This window comes from Oncorhynchus mykiss, chromosome 6, assembly GCF_057628025.1.
Source record: "Oncorhynchus mykiss isolate SJ-2025 chromosome 6, ASM5762802v1, whole genome shotgun sequence".
Taxonomy (NCBI): domain Eukaryota; kingdom Metazoa; phylum Chordata; class Actinopteri; order Salmoniformes; family Salmonidae; genus Oncorhynchus; species Oncorhynchus mykiss.
Window position 1 is genome coordinate 9,342,501 of NC_143027.1, and position 21,336 is coordinate 9,363,836.

The 21,336-nt window shown below is 46.7% G+C and overlaps 1 protein-coding gene across 20 annotated transcripts in view; it reads left to right on the forward strand.

Annotated features, from left to right (window-relative positions):
• The window catches only part of pdlim5a (PDZ and LIM domain 5a), a 128,745-nt gene that overhangs the window by 86,285 nt on the left and 21,124 nt on the right, over positions 1-21,336 (forward strand). For 8 of the 20 annotated variants that reach the window (XM_036979372.2, XM_090236938.1, XM_090236942.1 and 5 more), the window contains 4 exons: positions 9,437-9,586; positions 14,563-14,853; positions 15,770-15,916; positions 19,029-19,106. The exons of 6 other annotated variants lie outside the window; for them this stretch is intronic. In XM_036979372.2, coding sequence (XP_036835267.2) covers positions 9,437-9,586; positions 14,563-14,853; positions 15,770-15,916; positions 19,029-19,106 — 666 coding nt within the window. The remainder of the gene's footprint in view (positions 1-9,436; positions 9,587-14,562; positions 14,854-15,769; positions 15,917-19,028; positions 19,107-21,336) is intronic. 6 more of the 20 variants (XM_090236945.1, XM_090236939.1, XM_090236943.1 and 3 more) reach the window with 6 other exon arrangements.

Sequence of the window (21,336 nt, forward strand, 5' to 3'; positions counted from 1 at the left end):
CTTGTGAACATGACCGTGGTGCAGTCTGTGGTGTTTAGGTGATTATAGTGCTGTGGTCATGATGTGCGTTCGCCTTGCAGTTTAGTCTTGGTATCCACGTGGATATGGCAGTGCTTGATCATGCTGTGGTCGTTAACGTGTTCAATTGAATAATGACCACCACTGTCTTTCCTTATAGAAGCATCTTCATGACTGGGGATGTGCATGGCTTCTTGATTCCGTCCCAAATGGCATCCCATTTCCTGTACAGTGCACTGCTTTTGACCAGGGCCTGTTGGTCTATTTGGAATGCTCACCCGTGTGTGATGTGATCATGCTTCCTGGATTGTTGTGACCAGCAACTCATTCCATGTTCATCCATTTGTCCTCTATTCAGCTTTTCGGTAACACTTGAAGTTCATGACGTATCCATAACAGTGTCTTTAACGCATCATAATGTGTCATAATGGCGTAGCTTTCTACAACTTGACGTTATATTTCCATATATAGTTTTATTCATATTCTCCTTTTCTTTTCTCTTCCTCTTCTTGACTTTCTTTGTCACTCGCCCTCTCTCCTCACTCCTCTCTCCTCACTCCTCTCCCCTCTCTCCTCACTCCTCTCCCCTCTCTCCTCTCCCCTCTCTCCTCACTCCTCTCCCCTCTCTCCTCTCCCCTCTCTCCTCACTCCTCTCCCTTCTCTCCTCACTCCTCTCCCCTCTCTCCTCACTCCTCTCTCCCTCACTCCTCTCCCCTCTCCCCTCTCTCCTCACTCCTCTCTCCCTCACCCCTCTCCCCTCTCTCCTCACTCCTCTCTCCCTCACTCCTCTCCCCTCCCTCCTCTCTCCTCTCTCCTCTCCCCTCTCTCCTCACTCCTCTCCCCTCTCCCCTCTCCCCTCTCTCCTCACTCCTCTCCCCTCTCTCCTCACTCCTCTCTCCCTCACTTCTCTCCCCTCTCCCCTCTCTCCTCACTCCTCTCTCCCTCACCCCTCTCCCCTCTCTCCTCACTCCTCTCTCCCTCACTCCTCTCCCCTCCCTCCTCTCTCCTCTCTCCTCTCCCCTCTCTCCTCACTCCTCACTCCTCACTCCTCTCCCCTCTCCCCTCTCCCCTCTCTCCTCACTCCTCTCTCCCTCACTCCTCTCCCTCTCCCCTCTCTCCTCACTCCTCTCTCCCTCACTCCTCTCCCCTCTCTCCCCTCTCCCTCTCCACTCACTCCTCTCTCTTCACTCCCTCTCTCCTCAACCATCTCTCCTCTCTCCTCACTCCCTCTCTTCTCTCTCCTTACTACCTCTCTCCTCAACCATCTCTCCTCTCTCCCTCTCTCCTCTCTCCCTCTACTCTCTCTCCTCACTCCTCTCTCTCCTCTCTCCTCTCTCCTCACTACCTCTCTCCTCAACCATCTCTCCTCTCTCCCTCTCTCCTCTCTCCCTCTCCTCTCTCTCCTCACTCCTCTCCCCTCTCTCCTCACTCCTCTCTCCCTCACTCCTCTCCCCTCTCTCCCCTCTCCCTCTCTCCTCACTCCTATCTCCCTCACTCCTCTCCCCTCTCCCTCTCTCCTCACTCCTCTCTCCTCACTCCCTCTTTCCTCAACCATCTCTCCTCTCTCCTCACTCCCTTGCTCCTCACTCCTCTCTCCCTCTCTCCTCTCTCCTCACTACCTCTCTCCTCAACCATCTCTCCTCTCTCCCTCTCCTCTCTCTCCTCACTCCTCTCTCCCTCTCTCCCGACTCCCTCTCTCCTCAACCATCTCTCCTCACTCCTCTCTCCTCACTCCCTCTCCTCACTCCTCTCTCATCTCTCCTCCTCACTCCCTCTCTCTTCACTCCCTCTCTTCTCAACCATCTCGCCTCACTCCTCTCTCCTCATTCCCTCTCCTCTTTCCTCTCTCCTCTCTCCTCACTACCTCTCTCCTCAACCATCTCTCCTCTTTCCTCACTCCTCTCTCCATCTATTCTCGCTCCTCCCTTTCTCCTCATTCCTCTCCCTCTGTCCTCACTCCCTCTCCTCTTCCTCTCTCCTCACCCCTCTCGCCCTCTCTCCTCACTCCCTCTCCTCTTTCCTCTTTCCTCCCTCCTCTCTCCATCTCTCCCTCTCTCCTCACTCCCTCTCCTCTTTCCTCTTTCCTCACTCCTCTCTCCATCTCTCCTTCTCTCCTCACTCCCTCTTCTCTTTCCTCTCTCCATCTCTCCTCTCTCCATCGCTCCCTCTTCTCTTTCCTCTCTCCTCACTCCTCTCTCCTCACTCCCTCTCCTATTCCTCTCTCCTCACCCCTCTCGCCCTCTCTCCTCACTCCCTCTCCTCTTTCCTCTTTCCTCCCTCCTCTCTCCATCTCTCCCTCTCTCCTCACTCCCTCTCCTCTTTCCTCTTTCCTCACTCCTCTCTCCATCTCTCCTTCTCTCCTCACTCCCTCTTCTCTTTCCTCTCTCCATCTCTCCTCTCTCCATCTCTCCTCTTCCCCCTCTCCATCTCTCCCCTCTCCTCACTCCCTCTCCTCTTTCCTCTCTCCTCACTCCTCTCTCCTCACTCCCTCTCCTCACTCCTCTCTCCGTCTCTCCTCCTCACTCCCTCTCTCTTCACTCCCTCTCTCCTCAACCATCTCTCCTCACTCCTCTCTCCTCACTCCCTCTCCTCTTCCCCCTCTCCATCTCTCACTCACTCCCTCTTCTCACTCCTCTCGCCCCCTCTCTCCTCTCTCTGTCTCTCCTCCTCACGCCCTCTCCTCTTTCCTCTCTCCTCACTCCCTCTCCTCTTCCCCCTCTCCATCTCTCCCTCACTCCCTCTTCCCACTCCTCTCTCCCCCTCTCTCCTCACTCCTCTCTCCTCTTCCCCCTCTCCATCTCTCCCTCACTCCCTCTTCTCACTCCTCTCCCCCCTCTCTCCTCACTCCTCTCTCCTTACTCCTCTCTCCCTCTCCATCTCTCCTCTCTCCATCTCTCCTCACTCCCTCTCCTCTTTCCCCTCTCCTCTCTCTATCTCTCCTCACTCCCTCTCCTCTTTCCTCTCTCCTCTCTCCTCACTACCTCTCTCCTCAACCATCTCTCCTCACTCCTCTCTCCTCACTCCCTCTCCTCTTTCCTCACTCCTCTCTCCATCTATTCTCTCTCCTCCCTTTCTCCTCATTCCTCTCCCTCTGTCCTCACTCCCTCTCCTCTTCCTCTCTCCTCACCCCTCTCGCCCTCTCTCCTTCTCTCCTCACTCCCTCTTCTCTTTCCTCTCTCCATCTCTCCTCTCTCCATCTCTCCTCTTCCCCCTCTCCATCTCTCCCCTCTCCTCACTCCCTCTCCTCTTTCCTCTCTCCTCACTCCTCTCTCCTCACTCCCTCTCCTCACTCCTCTCTCCGTCTCTCCTCCTCACTCCCTCTCTCTTCACTCCCTCTCTCCTCAACCATCTCTCCTCACTCCTCTCTCCTCACTCCCTCTCCTCTTCCCCCTCTCCATCTCTCACTCACTCCCTCTTCTCACTCCTCTCGCCCCCTCTCTCCTCTCTCCGTCTCTCCTCCTCACTCCCTCTCCTCTTTCCTCTCTCCTCACTCCCTCTCCTCTTCCCCCTCTCCATCTCTCCCTCACTCCCTCTTCTCACTCCTCTCTCCCCCTCTCTCCTCACTCCTCTCTCCTCTTCCCCCTCTCCATCTCTCCCTCACTCCCTCTTCTCACTCCTCTCCCCCCCTCTCTCCTCACTCCTCTCTCCTTACTCCTCTCTCCCTCTCCATCTCTCCTCTCTCCATCTCTCCTCACTCCCTCTCCTCTTTCCCCTCTCCTCTCTCTATCTCTCCTCACTCCCTCTCCTCTTTCCTCTCTCCTCTCTCCTCACTCCTCTCTCCTCTCTCCCTCACTCCCTCTTCTCACTCCTCTCTCCCCCTCTCTCCTCACTCCTCTCTCCTTACTCCTCTCTCCGTCTCTTCTCTCTCCTCACTCCTTTCCGGGTGGGTGGCAGAGTGAAAAAGGTGAACACCCAGGTGATCGGACCGAAATACACCAAGCTGAGAGACTGGCATCACGGGGTGTCTGCACGCACACTCAACGTCCTTACCCTCCAATAGTGCCCTCTGTTTGTGTGAGTGTGTCACTGGTGTAGTACACACCCCCCGCAGCCCCCGCAAGGCAGGGGCCCCCCCAAGATTTTGGGGTTGGGGTCCCTCTGGAGATCGTGCCCCCCAGATAGCGTATGAAGATTTCATAAGCCATTCATTTTTTTTCGAATCACAGGAAATTATCTTTTTCTCTCAGACTCATGGCAGAATGTGTAAAATGGCACCAGATTATCTATAAAACTCTTTTCTTTGTCCTATGTTTTTTTCTTTTTTTCTTAAAGAAAATAATTAATTTGGTTGGGGGAGGAGCGCTTACTCGGACCTTGCGGGTTGCCATGTGTGTGTGTGTGTGTGTGTGTGTGTGTGTTTGCGTGCGTATTAGCCTAGAGCACAACTGCCATCCCAAATGTCATCGACTGTGTCCCGTCTAATTTTACTACCCAGTTTGGCTCACAATCTCACAGTATATTTCTCTATAGTATATTTATCTATAGTATAATGGTCTATAGTATATTTATCTATAGTAAAATGTTCTATGGTATATTTATCTATAGTATAATGGTCTATAGTATATAGCTCTTCAGAGAGATGCAATATCTTAGTGTAACAGTTGGGTCATGTTTGAAACCTGATGCAGTGTCTACTGATGGTTGATTGGTTGACTGGCTGATTGGTTGGTTGGTTGTACTGTATCATGTGACCATTAAAAGTAGAAGTTGCTCCAGCCAGTGACACACAATATTATTGGGGATTGAACACAATAAAACCATAAGGGTTATTTCCATTGTGGTGTAGATTCCTCATGAAATGTACTGTTGGATATTCAATTAAAACAGACACTGCCAACAAAAAAGTGGACAGTTTTTGGGCAGAGGACCCTTGATTACAGGGTTGGACGGCTACAGTGGGCCTGCTGCTGTGGTTAACAGAATAATCAAACATATTAAATGCATACACTGAGGATACAAAACATTAGGAACACCCTCAGAACAGCCTCAATTCTTCGGGGCATGGACTCTACAAGGTGTCGAAAGCCGTCCACGAGGATGCTGGCCCATGTTGACTACTATGCTTCCCACAGTTGTGTAATGTTGGCTGGATGTCATTAGGATGGTGGACCATTGTTGATACACACAGGAAATTCTTGAGCGTGAAAACCCCAGCAGCGTTGCAGTTCTTGACACACTCAAACCGGTACGCCTGGCACCTACTACCATACCCCATTCAAAGGCACTTAAATATTGTGTCGTGCCCACTCAACCTCTGAATGGCACACATACACAATACATGTTTCAATTGTCACAAGGCTTAAAAATCCTTCTTTAACCTGTCTCCTCCCCTCTGCACTCCTACTCTGGCATGTCCTGGGGAACTGTTTTCTGTGAAAGGTATTCAGACACTCTTGGAAGACTTGTATTATTGTTAGAAACAGACTACTTCTGCTAGTATCATTTCATCCCTGGGATTGAGTTTTTGTAACTTATAAGACCGTGTATTGTGATGATAACAAAAAATATAGCAAGAGCCACATCATGCACCCACAGCAGAGAGAGAGAGAGAGAGAGAGAGAGAGAGAGAGAGAGAAAGAGAGAGAGAGAGAGAGAGAGAGAGAGAGAGAGAGAGAGAGAGAGGGAGATATATGTGACATAGTACACACTCTTCGGGAAACACTTTTCGCTCGTGGGCGCTACTTTCAGAAATACTGGCTAAAAAGTATACAAATGTACCGGAGAATCTCTTTAATACATTACTTTATGTACAGGGTATATTAGCCTCAACGTCTGTTATGTGCTTTGAATGTGATGTCATCATGAGTTGTCATAATGTTTCAATAAAGTTAAGAAGCATTCATTTCAGCCTTTCTATCTTCTTCTTCTCTCTGACAATAGTTCTCCCATTATAGCTGAGACAAACGACGGCCAGGTCAGGCACAGTCACACTCATCCACTCTCTGACTGCTGACCTTTTCACCTTTGACCTATCGACTCCTCACTCTGCACTGTCCCTTTGTGGACATACAGTGAGCTCCAAAAGTATTGGGACAGTGATACATTTTGTTGTTGTTTTGTCTCTGTACTCCAGCACTTTGGATTGGAAATGATACAATGACTATGAGGTTAAAGTGTAGACTGTCAGGTTTCATTTGAATGTATCTTCATCCATATCGGGTGAACAGTTTAGAAATTACAGAACTTTTTGTATATAGTCCCCCCCCATTTTAGGGGACCAAAAATACTGGGACAAATTCACCAACATGTGTATTAAAGTAGTAAAAAGTTTAGTATTTGGTCTCATATTCATAGCACCAATGATAACATCAAGCTGGTGACTCTTCACATTTGTTGGATGCATTTGCTGTTTGTTTTGGTTGTTTCAGATCATTTTGTGCCCAATAGAAATGAATGGTAAATAATGTATTTTGTCATTTTAGAGTCACTTTTAATGTAAATAAGAATAGAATATGTTTCTAAACACTTCTATATTAATGTGGATGCTACCATGATTACAGATAATCCTGAAGGAAATGTGAATAATGATGAGTGAGAAAGTTACAGACGCACAAATATCATACCCCCCCGCCCCCCAAAACATGCTAACCGCTCCCCATTACAATAACAAAGGAGGTTAGCATTTTTGGGTATGTAAAGTACCAGTCAAAAGTTTGGAAACACCTACTCATTCCAGGGTTTTTCTTTATTTTACCGTTTTCTACATTATGGAATAATAGAGAAGACAACACTATGAAATAACACATAGGGAATCATGTAGTAACCAAGAAAGTGTTAAACATATAAAAATAAATGTTATATTTGAGGTTCTTCAAAGTAGCCACCCTTTGTCTTGATGACAGCTAAGTGAGTCTCTCCACAACCCACACAGTTGTGAAGAGGGCACGAAAACGTTTCTTCCCCATCAGGAGGCTGAAAAGATTTGGCATGGTCCCTAACACCGTACCCAAATCGGTCACGCATGTGCTCCATCGTGCGCCATCGTGCACAAATTGGTTTTGTCCCCCCACACAAACGTGATCACAACACGCAGGTTTAAATATCTAAACAAACTCTGAACCTATTATATTAGTTTGGAGACAGGTCAAAAAGCCTTAAACATTTATCGCCTACCAGACGAGCTAAACTACTTCCATGCTCGCTTCGAGGCAATTGGCACTGAAACATGCATGAGAGCACCAGCTGTTCCGGAAGACTGTGTGATCACACTCTCCGAAAGCCGATGTGAGTGAGACCTTTAAACAGGTCAAATTTCACAAGGCCGCAGGGCCAGACGGATTACCAGGACGTGTACTGCGAGCATGCGCTGACCAACCAGCAAGTGTCTTCACTGACATTTTCAACCTCTCCCTGTCCGAGTCTGTAATACCAACATGTTTTAAGCAGACCACCATAGAGCCTGTGCCCAAGAACACTAAGCTAACCTGCCTAAATAACTACCCGACCCGTAGCACTCACATCTGTAGCCATGAAGTGCTTTGAAAGGCTAGTCATGTCTCACATCAACACCATTAGCCCAGAAACCCTAGACCCACTCCAATTTGCATAACACCCCAACAGATCCACAGATGATGCAATCTCTATTGCACTTGACACTGCCCTTTCCTAACTGGACAAAATGAACACCTATGTGAGAATGCTATTCATTGACTACAGCTCATCGTTCAACACCAGAGTGCCGTCATAGCTCATCAATAAGTTAAGGACCCTGGGACTAAACACCTCCCTCTGCAACTGTATCCTGGATATCCTGACAGGCCGCCCCCAGGTGGTAAGGGTAGGTAACAACACATCCACCATACTGATCCTCAACACAGGGGCCCCTCAGGTGCATGCTCAGCCCCCTCCTGTACTCCCTGTTCACTCATGACTGCACAGCCAGGCAGGACTCCAACACCATCATTAAGCTTGATGATTACACAACAGTGGTAGGCCTGATCACCGACAACGACGAGACAGCCTATAGGCAGGAAGTCAGAGACCTGGCAGTGTGTTGCCAGGACAACAACCTCTCCCTCAATGTAACCAAGACTAAGGAGATGATTGTGGACTCCAGGAAAAAGAGGACCGATATCTATTTCAACCCTGTTACACACCATTGAGAGCATCTTGACTGGCTGCATTATCGCTTGGTACGGAAACTGCAATGCACCCCGACCGCAAGTCGCTACAGGGGGTAGTGCATACCACCCACTACATCACTGGGGTCGAGCTCCCATCCAGGACCTCTATACCAGGCGGTGTCAGAGGAAGGCCCAAAAGATTGTCAAAGACTCCAGCCACCCCAGTCATAGACTGTTCCCTCTGCTAGCGCACGACAAGCGGTACCAGTGCACCAAGTCTGGAACCAACAGGACCCTGAACAACCTCTACCCCCAAGCCATGACTGCTAAACAATACTACTAAATAGATAATAAAATGGCCACCCGGACTACCTGCAATGACCCTTTTTCAACTCTCCGGCACCGACTCTATGCACACACACTGGACTAACACACTTACACTGACCCCCCAACACACATAGACATACACACACACTGGACTAACACACACATAGACATACACACACACTGGACTAACACACAGATAGACATACACACACATAGACATACACACACACTGGACTAACACACACATAGACATACACACACACTGGACTAACACACACATAGACATACACACACACTGGACGAACACACTTACACTGACACCCCAACACACACATAGACATACACACACACTGGACTAACACACACATAGACATACACACACACTGGACGAACACACTTACACTGACACCCCAACACACACATAGACATACACACACACTGGACTAACACACACATAGACATACACACACACTGGACTAACACACTTACACTGACCCCAACACACACATAGACATACACACACACACTGGACTAACACACACATAGACATACACACACACAGCATACGTCCACAGACACACACATAACATGCGCGCACATGTACACTGATGCCACACACACACACTTTCTCATACATACGGTGCTGTTACAGCTCAGTCTATCATCTATCCTGTTGCCTAGTCACCACCCCTACCTACAGTACATGATTCCATGTGTGTTATTTCCTAGTGTTGATGTCTGCGCTATTATTCTACAATGTAGGAAATAGTCAAAATAAAGAAAACCTTTGAATGAGTAGCTGTGTCCAAACTTTTGACTGGTACTGTATGTATATTTTTGTATCTTTATGTTGGAAAAATACCCATAATTAAGCATTTCACTGTTGGTCTACACCTGTTGTTTACAAAACATGTGACAAATAACATTTGATTTGATGATTATATATATATTTATGCAATGGTGAAGCACAAACGTTATGATCAGGGCGTGTGGCTCTATCATGTTCCACAACTTTTTCATTCCTCTAGCAGTTCCATTTTGACACCACTAGAGGGCGATGGTGTCCTAGGAGAGATTCAAGCCATTGGGTCGGATTGGGAAGCTAGTGATGTCCATCACAATGACGACTCCTCTGCTACAGACCAAATACATACGGCTCCTCTCTCACCTATTCACAGGTACAACAAAGCAAACAAATTATTGTGAAATTGATCATAAAAAGCCCTGAGTCAGCAAACACCGTTCATTATTTTCCTCCCATTGGAAGGTTGGCCAGGTGAGGTCAGAACATGAGAAACATGTGATTGGTTTAGCCTTGGTCCAGGGCTTTAGTGAAACTTTCTCAATGAACATTTATGCAGGGCGTTAGTAGAGGAATATACGTTAAGGACTTGGACCAGCTCTAGAAAACACTAGGGTTAAAGTATCAGCCCCCTGTAACAAAATGACAGTTTAAAACCGGTGTCTACCCCGGGTAAACACTGCAGAGACATAGTGCATCTCAGATTAGTAGTGAGTGCTGATCTAGGATCAGTTTGGCCTTTTAGATAATAATGAAGGACCTCAGCCACCCGAGCCACTGCCTGTTCACGTCGCTATCATCTAGGAAGAGACCGTACAGGTGCATCAAAGCTGGGACAGAGACTGACAAACAGCTTCTATCTCCAGGCCATCAGACTGTTAAACAGTCACCACTAGCCAGCCTCCGCCCAGTACCCTGCCCTGAACCTTAGTCACTGTTACTAGCCTCCCCCCAGTACCCTGCCCTGAACCTTAGTCACTGTTACTAGCCTCCCCCAGTACCCTGCCTTGAACCTTAGTCACTGTTACTAGCCTCCCCCCAGTACCCTGCCCTGAACCTTAGTGACTGTTCCTAGCTTTCCCCAGTACCTTGCCCTGAACCTTAGTCACTGTTACTAGCCTCCACCCAGTACCCTACTATGAACCTTAGTGACTGTTACTAGCTTTCCCCAGTACCTTGCCCTGAACCTTAGTCACTGTTACTAGCCTCCACCCAGTACCCTACTATGAACCTTAGTCGCTGTTACTAGCTTTCCCCAGTACCTTGTCCTGAACCTTAGTCACTGTTACTAGCTTTCCCCAGTACCCTGCCCTGAACCTTAGTGACTGTTACTAGCCTTCCCCAGTACCTTGCCCTGAACCTTAGTCACTGTTACTAGCTTTCCCCAGTACCCTGCCCTGAACCTTAGTGACTGTTACTAGCTTTCCCCAGTACCTTGCCCTGAACCTTAGTCACTGTTACTAGCTTTCCCCAGTACCCTGCCCTGAACCTTAGTCAATGTTACTAGCCTCCCCCAGTACCCTGCCCTGAACCTTAGTCACTGTTACTAGCTTTCCCCAGTACCTTGTCCTGAACCTTAGTCACTGTTACTAGCTTTCCCCAGTACCCTGCCCTGAACCTTAGTCACTGTTACTAGCCTCCCCCCAGTACCCTGCCCTGAACCTTAGTCACTGTTACTAGCTTTCCCCAGTACCCTGCCCTGAACCTTAGTCAATGTTACTAGCCTTCCCCAGTACCCTGCCCTGAACCTTAGTCACTGTTACTAGCCTCCCCCAGTACCCTGCCCTGAACCTTAGTGACTGTTACTAGCCTCTCCCAGTACCCTGCCCTGAACCTTAGTCACTGTTACTAGCCTCCCCCAGTACCCTGCCCTGAACCTTAGTCATTGTAACTAGCCTCCCCCAGTACCCTGCCCTGAACTATAGTCACTGTTTCTAGCCGGCTACCACCCAGTACTCTACCCTGCACCTTAGAGACTGCTGCCCTATGTACATAGAGTCATTGAACACTGGTCACTTCTATAATGTTTACATACTGTTTTACCCACATTAGATGTATATACTGTATTCTAGTCATGGCTTATCCAATATAACTACTGCTGTACACATCTTTTCTACAAGGTGTCGAAAGCGTTCCACAGGGATGCTGGCCCATATTGACTCCAATTCTATCCATGGTTGTGTCAAGTTGGCTGGATGTCGTGAAAAACACAGCAGCGTTGCAGTTCTTGACACTCAAATGGCATGTCTGGCACCAACTACGATACCCCGTTCAAAGGCACTTAAATCTTTTGTCTTCAAATCAAATACATTATTTTTATGGTCGCATATACAGTGGGGAGAACAAGTATTTGATAGACTGCCGATTTTGCAGGTTTCCCTACTTACAAAGCATGTAGGGGTCTGTAATTTTTATCATAGGTACACTTCAACTGTGAGAGACAGAATCTAAAACAAAAATCCAGAAAATCACATTGTATGATTTTTAAGTAATTAATTTGCATTTTATTGCATGACATAAGTATTTGATACATCAGAAAAGCAGAACTTAATATTTGGTACAGAAACCTCTGTTTGCAATTACAGAGATCATACGTTTCCTGTAGTTCTTGACCAGGTTTGCACACACTGCAGCAGGGATTTTGGCCCACTCCTCCATACAGACCTTCTCCAGATCCTTCAGGTTTCGGGGCTGTTGCTGGGCAATACGGACTTTCAGCTCCCTCCAAAGATTTTCTATTGGGTTCAAAGAAAACCACTCCAGGACCTTGAGATGCTTCTTACGGAGCCACTCCTTAGTTGCCCTGGCTGTGTGTTTCGGGTCGTTGTCATGCTGGAAGACTCAGCCACGACCCATCTTCAATGGTCTTACTGAGGGAAGGAGGTTGTTGGCCAAGATCTTGCGATACATGGCCCCATCCATCCTCCCCTCAATACGGTGCAGTCTTCCTGTCCCCTTTGCAGAAAAGCATCCCCAAAGAATGATGTTTCCACCTCCATGCTTCACAGTTGGGATGGTGTTCTTGGGGTTGTACTCATCCTTCTTCTTCCTCCAAACACGGCGATTGGAGTTTAGACCAAAAAGCTCTATTTTTGTCTCATCAGACCACATGACCTTCTCCCATTCCTCCTCTGGATCATCCAGATGGACATTGGCAAACTTCAGACGGGCTTGGACATGCGCTGGCTTGAGCAGGGGGACCTTGCGTGCGCTGCAGGATTTTAATCCATGACGGCGTAGTGTGTTACTAATGGTTTTCTTTGAGACTGTGGTCCCAGCTCTCTTCAGGTCATTGACCAGGTCCTGCCGTGTAGTTCTGGGCTGATTCCTCACCTTCCTCATGAGGAAGGGACTGCGAGACTAGTTAGGATCGAGGGAAAGATGAACGGAACAAAGTAAAGCGAGATCCTTGACGAAAACCTGCTCCAGAGCACTCAGGACCTCAGACTGGGTCGAAGGTTCATCTTCCAACAGGACAACAACCCGAACACACAGCCAAGACAACGCAGGAGTGGCTTCGGGACTTGAACCCGATCGAACATCGCTGGAGAAACCTGAAAATAACTGTGCAGCAACGTTCTCCATCCAACCTGACAGAACTTGAGATGATCTACAGAGAAGAATGGAAGAAACTCCCCAAATAGAGGTGTGCCAATATTGTAGCATCATACCCAAGAAGACTCAAGGCTGTAATCGCTGCCAAATGTGGTTCAACAAAGTAACGTAACAAAATGTGGAAAAAGACAAGGGGTCTGAACTCTTTCTGAATGCACTGTATGTAGTAGATGTCATTGCGAAGTTGATTAGGAGCCAAGAACAGGGTGTCCAGGTCTATCAGCGCCATCTTGTCAGTCATCCGCTGAATGGCACACATATACAATCCATGTCTCAATTGTCTCAAGGCTTAAAAATCCTTCTTTAATAAATATTCTTCAGGATTGGTGGGTCCCCTGCGGGACGTTGAGCTAATGTAGGCAAATGCGATTAGCATGAGATTGTAAGTAACAAGAACATTTCCCAGGACATAGACATATCAGATATTGGCAGAAAGATACAATTCTTGTTCATCTAACTGCACTGTCCAATTTATAATAGCTATTACAGTGAAATAATACCATTCTATTGTTTGAGGAGAGTGCACAGTTTTGAACATGAAAAGTTATTAAGAAACCAATTAGGCACATTTAGGCAGTCTAGATACACATTTTTGAACAGAAAGGAAATGGTTCTTTGGATCAGTCTAAAACTTTGCACACACACTGCTGCCATCTAGTGGCCAAAATCTAAATTGCACCTGGGCTGGAGTAATACATGATGGCCTTTCTCTTGCATTTCAAAATGATGGTACAAAAAAATACAAAAGAACTGTTGGTTTTGTCTTTGTATTATCTTTTACCAGATCTATTGTGTTATAGTCTCCTACATTCCTTTCACATTTCCACACATTTCAAAGTGTTTCCTTTCAAATGGTACCAAGAATATGCATATCCTTGCTTCAGGGCCTGAGTTACAGGCAGTTAGATTTGGGTATGTCATTTTAGGCAAAAATTGAAAACCGGGTCCTCCCCTTCATCAACATTGATTGAAGTGGATTTAACAGGTGACATTAATAAGGGATAATATGGAAAGAGCAGGTGTTCCTAAAGTTTGGTACAGTAGTTGAACCTATATTTATACTCCGGACTCTGACATTGCTCGTTCTGATATTCTTATTTTTTATTTTTTTTTACTGTTTGGATTGTGTGTGTATTGTTCTGTATCGCTAGGTATTATTACTGCACTGTTGAAGCTAGAAACATAAGCATTTCACTGCACCTGCGATAACATCTGCAACCCTGTGTATCCGACCAATAAACATTGATTTGATTTGAATAAGATCGGATGGGGAGACCTAATCCTAGATCAGCACCAATACACTGATTCTAGATCAGCCCTGCTATACTGGTCCTAGATCGGGACTGCTACACTGATCCTAGAGCAGCACTGCTACACTGATCCTAGAGCAGCACTGCTACTCTGATCCTAGATCAGTACTTCTACTCTAATCCTAGATCAGGACTGCTACACTGATCCTAGATCAGCACCGCTACACTGATCCTAGATCAGCCCCGCTACACTGATCCTAGATCAGCCCCGCTATACTGATCATAGATCAGCCCTCCTACTCTTGATACACACTGTGATGGCCTTTCCAATGATATGAGCACACACTCCAGAGGATCTTCTCATTATGTGCCAACAGTATAAATGCACTTGTTTCTCTGGGCAAGTGGCTCCATATACAGTAGGAAAGAAACCCTTCATTGACAGTATGCTTATCCATCCATCCTCTTATCTCTGTGTCCCTCCCAGCTCCTCTCCAGTACAGCCACTGACACATCTTTCTCCTGTGTCTGCAGTACAGCCACTACTCTCCCCAAAGCCAGTGAGGTACGGGAATCATACCAATCTACTCTATCCCAGTGTCCTTATCAGTGTAAAGTCTGCTGCCCCCTTTCCTGTGTTCTATGGGTGCAGGCGAGAGCTCCTGTTGAACCCACTGGAGTTCCTCCCTCGAGGTGGTCCCTGCCCACCGGCCCTCACCCCTAGTGCACCGACTCTGGCTATACGGTCCCATTCTACTGTTATTGGTTTACAGGCCAGGTAAAGCTCAGTGCTGTGTGTGCGTGTGTGTGTGTGTGCGAGCAAGCGTGTAAAGGTTGCTAACCTGAGGTTTAGTGATCATAGTAGATGCATTCTATTTAGGATGTATTCTTGATTGATTTTAGTAATTGTAAATGTGGATCTGCATTCATCACTGAAATCATCAGTCCTAGCTGTTCCCTTCACCCTGTCGGTCCCACCTTCTTATGCCCTCCTACTGTCCCCCTGTCTTCCTGTCTTCCTGTCTTATACTGTCCTGTCCTGTCCTCTGCTCTCCTGTCCTGTCCGCTCCACTTCTGTCCTCTCCTCTCCTGTCCCCTCCTCTTCTGTCCTGTCTTACCTTATTATGTCTTCTTGTCCTGTCCTCTCCTTTCCTGTCTTTACTTATTATGTCTTCCTGTCCTGTCCTGTCCTCTGCTCTCCTGTCCTGTCCACTCCACTTCTGTCCTCTCCTCTCCTGTCCTCTCCTTTCCTGTCCTCTCCTCTTCTGTCCTGTCTTACCGTATTATGTCTTCCTGTCCTGTCCTCTCCTCTTCTGTCCTCTCCTTTCCTGTCTCACCGTATTATGTCTTCCTGTCCTGTCCTCTCCTCTTCTGTCCTCTCCTTTCCTGTCTTTACTTATTATGTCTTCCTGTCCTGTCCTCTCCTCTTTTGTCCTCTTCTGTCCTCCCCTCTCCCTCTTCTGTCCTCTTCTCTTCTGTCCTGTCCTGTCCTGTCCTCTCCTCTAATGTCCTCTCCTGTCTTGTCTTGTCTTATTATGTATCCCTGTCCTCTTCTCTCCTCTTTTGTCCTCTTCTGTCCTCCCCTCTCCCTCTTCTGTCCTCTTCTGTCCTGTCCTCTCCTGTCCTTTCCTCTCCTGTCCTCTCCTGTCCTGTCCTGTCAACCCCTTGTGCTTCCATGACTACCTCGTTAAAAGAACCCCACACAGGTCACTTGAGGGGACGGTCTCTCAGTCCCTATTGGATGCCTTGCTCATTACGCCTATCACCACCCTCCCGCCCCTCCGCTTGAGGAAGAAGAAGCGTCGGAGTGTTAGTGCCTTACACCTGCCCAACAACAAGAGGTAGAGGGTGACATCATCGTGTGATGTAATGTATGGCGATCACTCACTCTACCTTGTAGACTGAAGACCTGTTGACATGAACCGTTAACGATGACTGATTACTTATGTCACAATTTCCCCATGGCGGCATGTTATAGTGTGGGTCACTAACTAACAACCGTATCTAACAAAAAAAAAAAAAAACATAACAAAAGGCAGCTAGAGAGAACTTAGCCCCTGTTCTTTCCCTCGATTCCATATCGACCTTGTTAGATCAGAAGAGAATGAATAGATATTAGCAATATGGTGGAAATTCCATCCAGCCTTTAAGAAGAGGTCTAGTCTAGTTCAAATTAAAGATAACATCAAGCACCATATCACCCTTTTTGAAAACCTTTCAGACCTACAGGAGCGCCTACAGAGGAGGGGCTAAGGGTTCATTTGGAATTGATTGAGAGTCTTCGGCTATTCCCAAATGGCACCCTATTCCCTATTTAGTATACTATTTAAAGTGTACTGAGCAGTGCACCCTTGCATAGTGCACTACTTTAAATAGTGTACTAAATAGGGATTAGGGTGCCATTTGGGAATAGCCAACTTTGTGTCAACAAAGAGCCGTCTATGGGAGTTGAACTTTAAAGCCACCGCCTCTGAAATGTAGCTAGCTAGCTGCTTGACAACAGCCGAGTTCCCTCAGCACGCTGAAAATGGCAACAGCCGTGTTGTGTCCCTGAGAAAACCTAGCGGACAAGCTATGATCCCGCCGAAACAATTTGGCATGAGTTCAAACGTGACAGTAGGCATACTGAAGTGTTTAGAACAAGTGTGGCAGTATGTGAGATCTGACATTTGTCCAGGAAATAGCCACGCTCATACAAGTCCATCTGTGTGTGTGTGTATATACTGCTTGTGTGTGGGTATACTGTATGTGTGTGTGTGCATGTGTTTGTGGTTTGTGGGTTTATTTCCATATATTGTATATGTGCGTGTGTGTGTATATGTGCGGGGGGTATACTGTGCGCGCACGCGCGTGTGTGTGTGTGTGTATGTGTGTGTGTGTGTGTGCGTGTGTGTGTGTGTCGATGTGTGTGTGTGTGTGTGTGTGTGTGTGTGTGTGTGTGTGTGTGTGTGTGTGTCGATGTGTGTGTGTGTGTGTGTGTGTGTGTGTGTGTGTGTGTGTCGATGTGTGTGTGTGTGTGTGTGAAGCAGTTGGACATCTGACAGCTTTGTTATTAGAATGACAGTCCTGTGTAGTAATAACCATCATTTAACCCACTGTAGGTAACCATGGTGAATAACCATAATTTAACCTACTAGATAACCATGGTGAATAACCATCATTTAACCTACTAGATAACCATGGTGAATAACCATCATTTAACCTACTAGATAACCATGGTGAATAACCATCATTTAACCCACTAGATAACCATGGTGAATAACCATCATTTAACCTACTAGATAACCATGGTGAATAACCATCATTTAACCCACTGTAGGTAACCATGGTGAATAACCATCATTTAACCTACTAGATAACCATGGTGAATAACCATCATTTAACCCACTAGATAACCATGGTGAATAACCATCATTTAACCCACTAGATAACCATGGTGAATAACCATCATTTAACCTACTAGATAACCATGGTGAATAACCATCATTTAACCCACTAGATAACCATGGGGAATAACCATCATTTAACCTACTAGATAACCATGGTGAATAACCATCATTTAACCTACTAGATAACCATGGTGAATAACCATCATTTAACCCACTGTAGGTAACCATGGTGAATAACCATCATTTAACCTACTAGATAACCATGGTGAATAACCATCATTTAACCCACTGTAGGTAACCATGGTGAATAACCATCATTTAACCTACTAGATAACCATGGTGAATAACCATCATTTAACCCACTAGATAACCATGGTGAATAACCATCATTTAACCCACTAGATAACCATGGTGAATAACCATCATTTAACCCACTAGATAACCATGGTGAATAACCATCATTTAACCCACTGTAGGTAACCATGGTGAATAACCATCATTTAACCTATTAGATAACCATGGTGAATAACCATCATTTAACCCACTGTGGTAACCATGGTGAATAACCATCATTTAACCTACTAGATAACCATGGTGAATAACCATCATTTAACCCACTGTAGGTAACCATGGTGAATAACCATCATTTAACCCACTAGATAACCATGGTGAATAACCATCATTTAACCCACTAGATAACCATGGTGAATAACCATCATTTAACCTACTAGATAACCATGGTGAATAACCATCATTTAACCTACTAGATAACCATGGTGAATAACCATCATTTAACCCACTGTAGGTAACCATGGTGAATAACCATCATTTAACCCACTGTAGGTAACCATGGTGAATAACCATCATTTAACCTACTAGATAACCATGGTGAATAACCATCATTTAACCCACTGTAGGTAACCATGGTGAATAACCATCATTTAACCTACTAGATAACCATGGTGAATAACCATCATTTAACTCACTGTAGGTAACCATGGTGAATAACCATAATTTAACAAACTGTAGGTAACCATGGTGAAAAACAATAATTTAACCCACTGTGGTAACCATGGGGAGTAACCATCATTTAACCTACTAGATAACCATGGTGAATAACCATCATTTTACCCACTGTAGGTAACCATGGTGAAAAACGATAATTTAACCCACTGTGGTAACCATGGGGAGGAACCATCATTTAACCTACTAGATAACCATGGTGAATAACCATCATTTAACCCACTGTGGTAACCATGGTGAATAACCATCATTTAACCCACTGTGGTAAACATGGTGAATAACCATCATTTAACCCACTAGATAACCATGGTGAATAACCATCATTTAACCCACTGTGGTAACCATGGTGAATAACCATCATTTAACTTACGAGATAACCATGGTGAATAACCATCATTTAACCCACTGTGGTAACCATGGTGAATAACCATCATTTAACCCACTGTGGTGTGCATCCTATTCTGTCATCCCTGTTTCACCCCTCATCTTCCTTTTAATTCCTCTCTTTCATTCCTCATCCTCCCTTCTTTCTCTGTCCAAGAGTCTCCTGGCACCAATCAGTCACTGATCTGGGTGACCCCAACCTCTCCTCTCCTGTCAATGCTGTCTATATCTTTAGGTAAACATGGAATTTAATTTTGTATGAAAATAACAAAGTTAGTGTGTGTACGCGCTAGTATGCATGCGTTACAGTATTTTCTCTGTGAATCCTCTCCTTAGTGTATCTACACAGAAGTGCACCTCAGACATAATTTGAACAATGAGGGAGACATTGTGTGGTTCAGGCCGAGGATGCAAAAAGGTCCATGCACTACAGTACTTCCGGGGTGAAGTTTTCCCCTTAGGTACAGATCTAGAATCAGAGATGATTGTGGACTATATTTCGCATGGGTTCTCAGATACCTCAAAAAGTTATACAGCTGCACCATCGAGAGCATCCTGACTGGTTGCATCACTGCCTGGTATGGCAACTGCTCGGCCTCCGACCGCAAGGCACTACAGAGGGTAGTGCGAACAGCCCAGTACATCACTGGGCCAAGCTTCCTGCCATCCAGGACCTCTATACCAGGTGGTGTCAGAAGAAGGCCCTAAAAATTGTCAAATACTCCAGCCACCCTAGTCATAGACTGTTCTCTCTGATACCGCACGGCAAGCGGTACCGGAGCGCCAAGTCTAGGTCCAAAAGAGTTCTTAGCTTCTACCCCCAAGGCGTAAGACTCCTGATCAGCTAATCAAATGGCTACCCAGACTGTTTGCATTGCCCTCTGCCCACTTTTACGCTTCTGCTACTCTCTGTTTATTATCTATGCATTGTCACTTTACCCTTACCTACATGTACATATTACCTCAATTACCTCAACTAACTAGTGCCCCCGCACATTGACTCTGTACCAGTACCCCCTCTATATAGCCTCCACATTGACTCTGTACCGGTACCCCCTCTATATAGCCTCCACATTGACTCTGTACCGGTACCCCCTCTATATAGCCTCCACATTGACTCTGTACCGGTACCCCCTCTATATAGCCACCACATTGACTCTGTACCGGTACCGCCTCTATATAGCCTCCACATTGACTCTGTACCGGTACCCCCTCTATATAGCCTCCACATTGACTCTGTACCAGTACCCCCTCTATATAGCCTCCACATTGACTCTGTACCGGTACCCCCTCTATATAGCCTCCACATTGACTCTGTACCAGTACCCCCTCTATATAGCCTCCACATTGACTCTGTACCGGTACCCCCTCTATATAGCCTCCACATTGACTCTGTACCGGTACCCCCTCTGTATAGCCTCCACATTGACTCTGTACCGGTACCCCCTCTATATAGCCTCCACATTGACTCTGTACCGGTACCCCCTCTATATAGCCTCCACATTGACTCTGTACCGGTACCCCCTCTATATAGCCTCCACATTGACTCTGTACCGGTACCCCCTCTATATAGCCTCCACATTGACTCTGTACCGGTACCGCCCCTATATAGCCTCCACATTGACTCTGTACCGGTACCCCCTCTATATAGCCTCCACATTGACTCTGTACCGGTACCCCCTCTATATAGCCTCCGCATTGACTCTGTACCGGTACCGCCTCTGTATAGCCTCCACATTGACTCTGTACCGGTGCCCCCTCTATATAGCCTCCACATTGACTCTGTACCGGTACCGACTCTATATAGCCTCCACATTGACTCTGTACCGGTACCCCCTCTATATAGCCTCCACATTGGCTCTGTACCGGTACCCCCTCTATATAGCCTCCACATTGACTCTGTACCGGTACCGCCTCTATATAGCCTCCACATTGACTCTGTACCGGTACCCCCTCTATATAGCCTCCACATTGACTCTGTACCGGTACCCCCTCTATATAGCCTCCACATTGACTCTGTACCGGTACCCCCTCTATATAGCCTCCACATTGACTCTGTACCGGTACCCCCTCTATATAGCCTCCACATTGACTCTGTACCGGTACCCCCTCTATATAGCCTCCACATTGACTCTGTACCGGTACCCCCTCTATATAGCCTCCACATTGACTCTGTACCGGTACCCCCTCTATATAGCCTCCACATTGACTCTGTACCGGTACCGCCCCTATATAGCCTCCACATTGACTCTGTACCGCTACCCCCTCTATATAGCCTCCACATTGACTCTGTACCGGTACCCCCTCTGTATAGCCTCCACATTGACTCTGTACCGGTACCCCCTCTATATAGCCTCCACATTGACTCTGTACCGGTACCCCCTCTATATAGCCTCCACATTGACTCTGTACCGGTACCCCCTCTATATAGCCTCCACATTGACTCTGTACCGGTACCCCCTCTA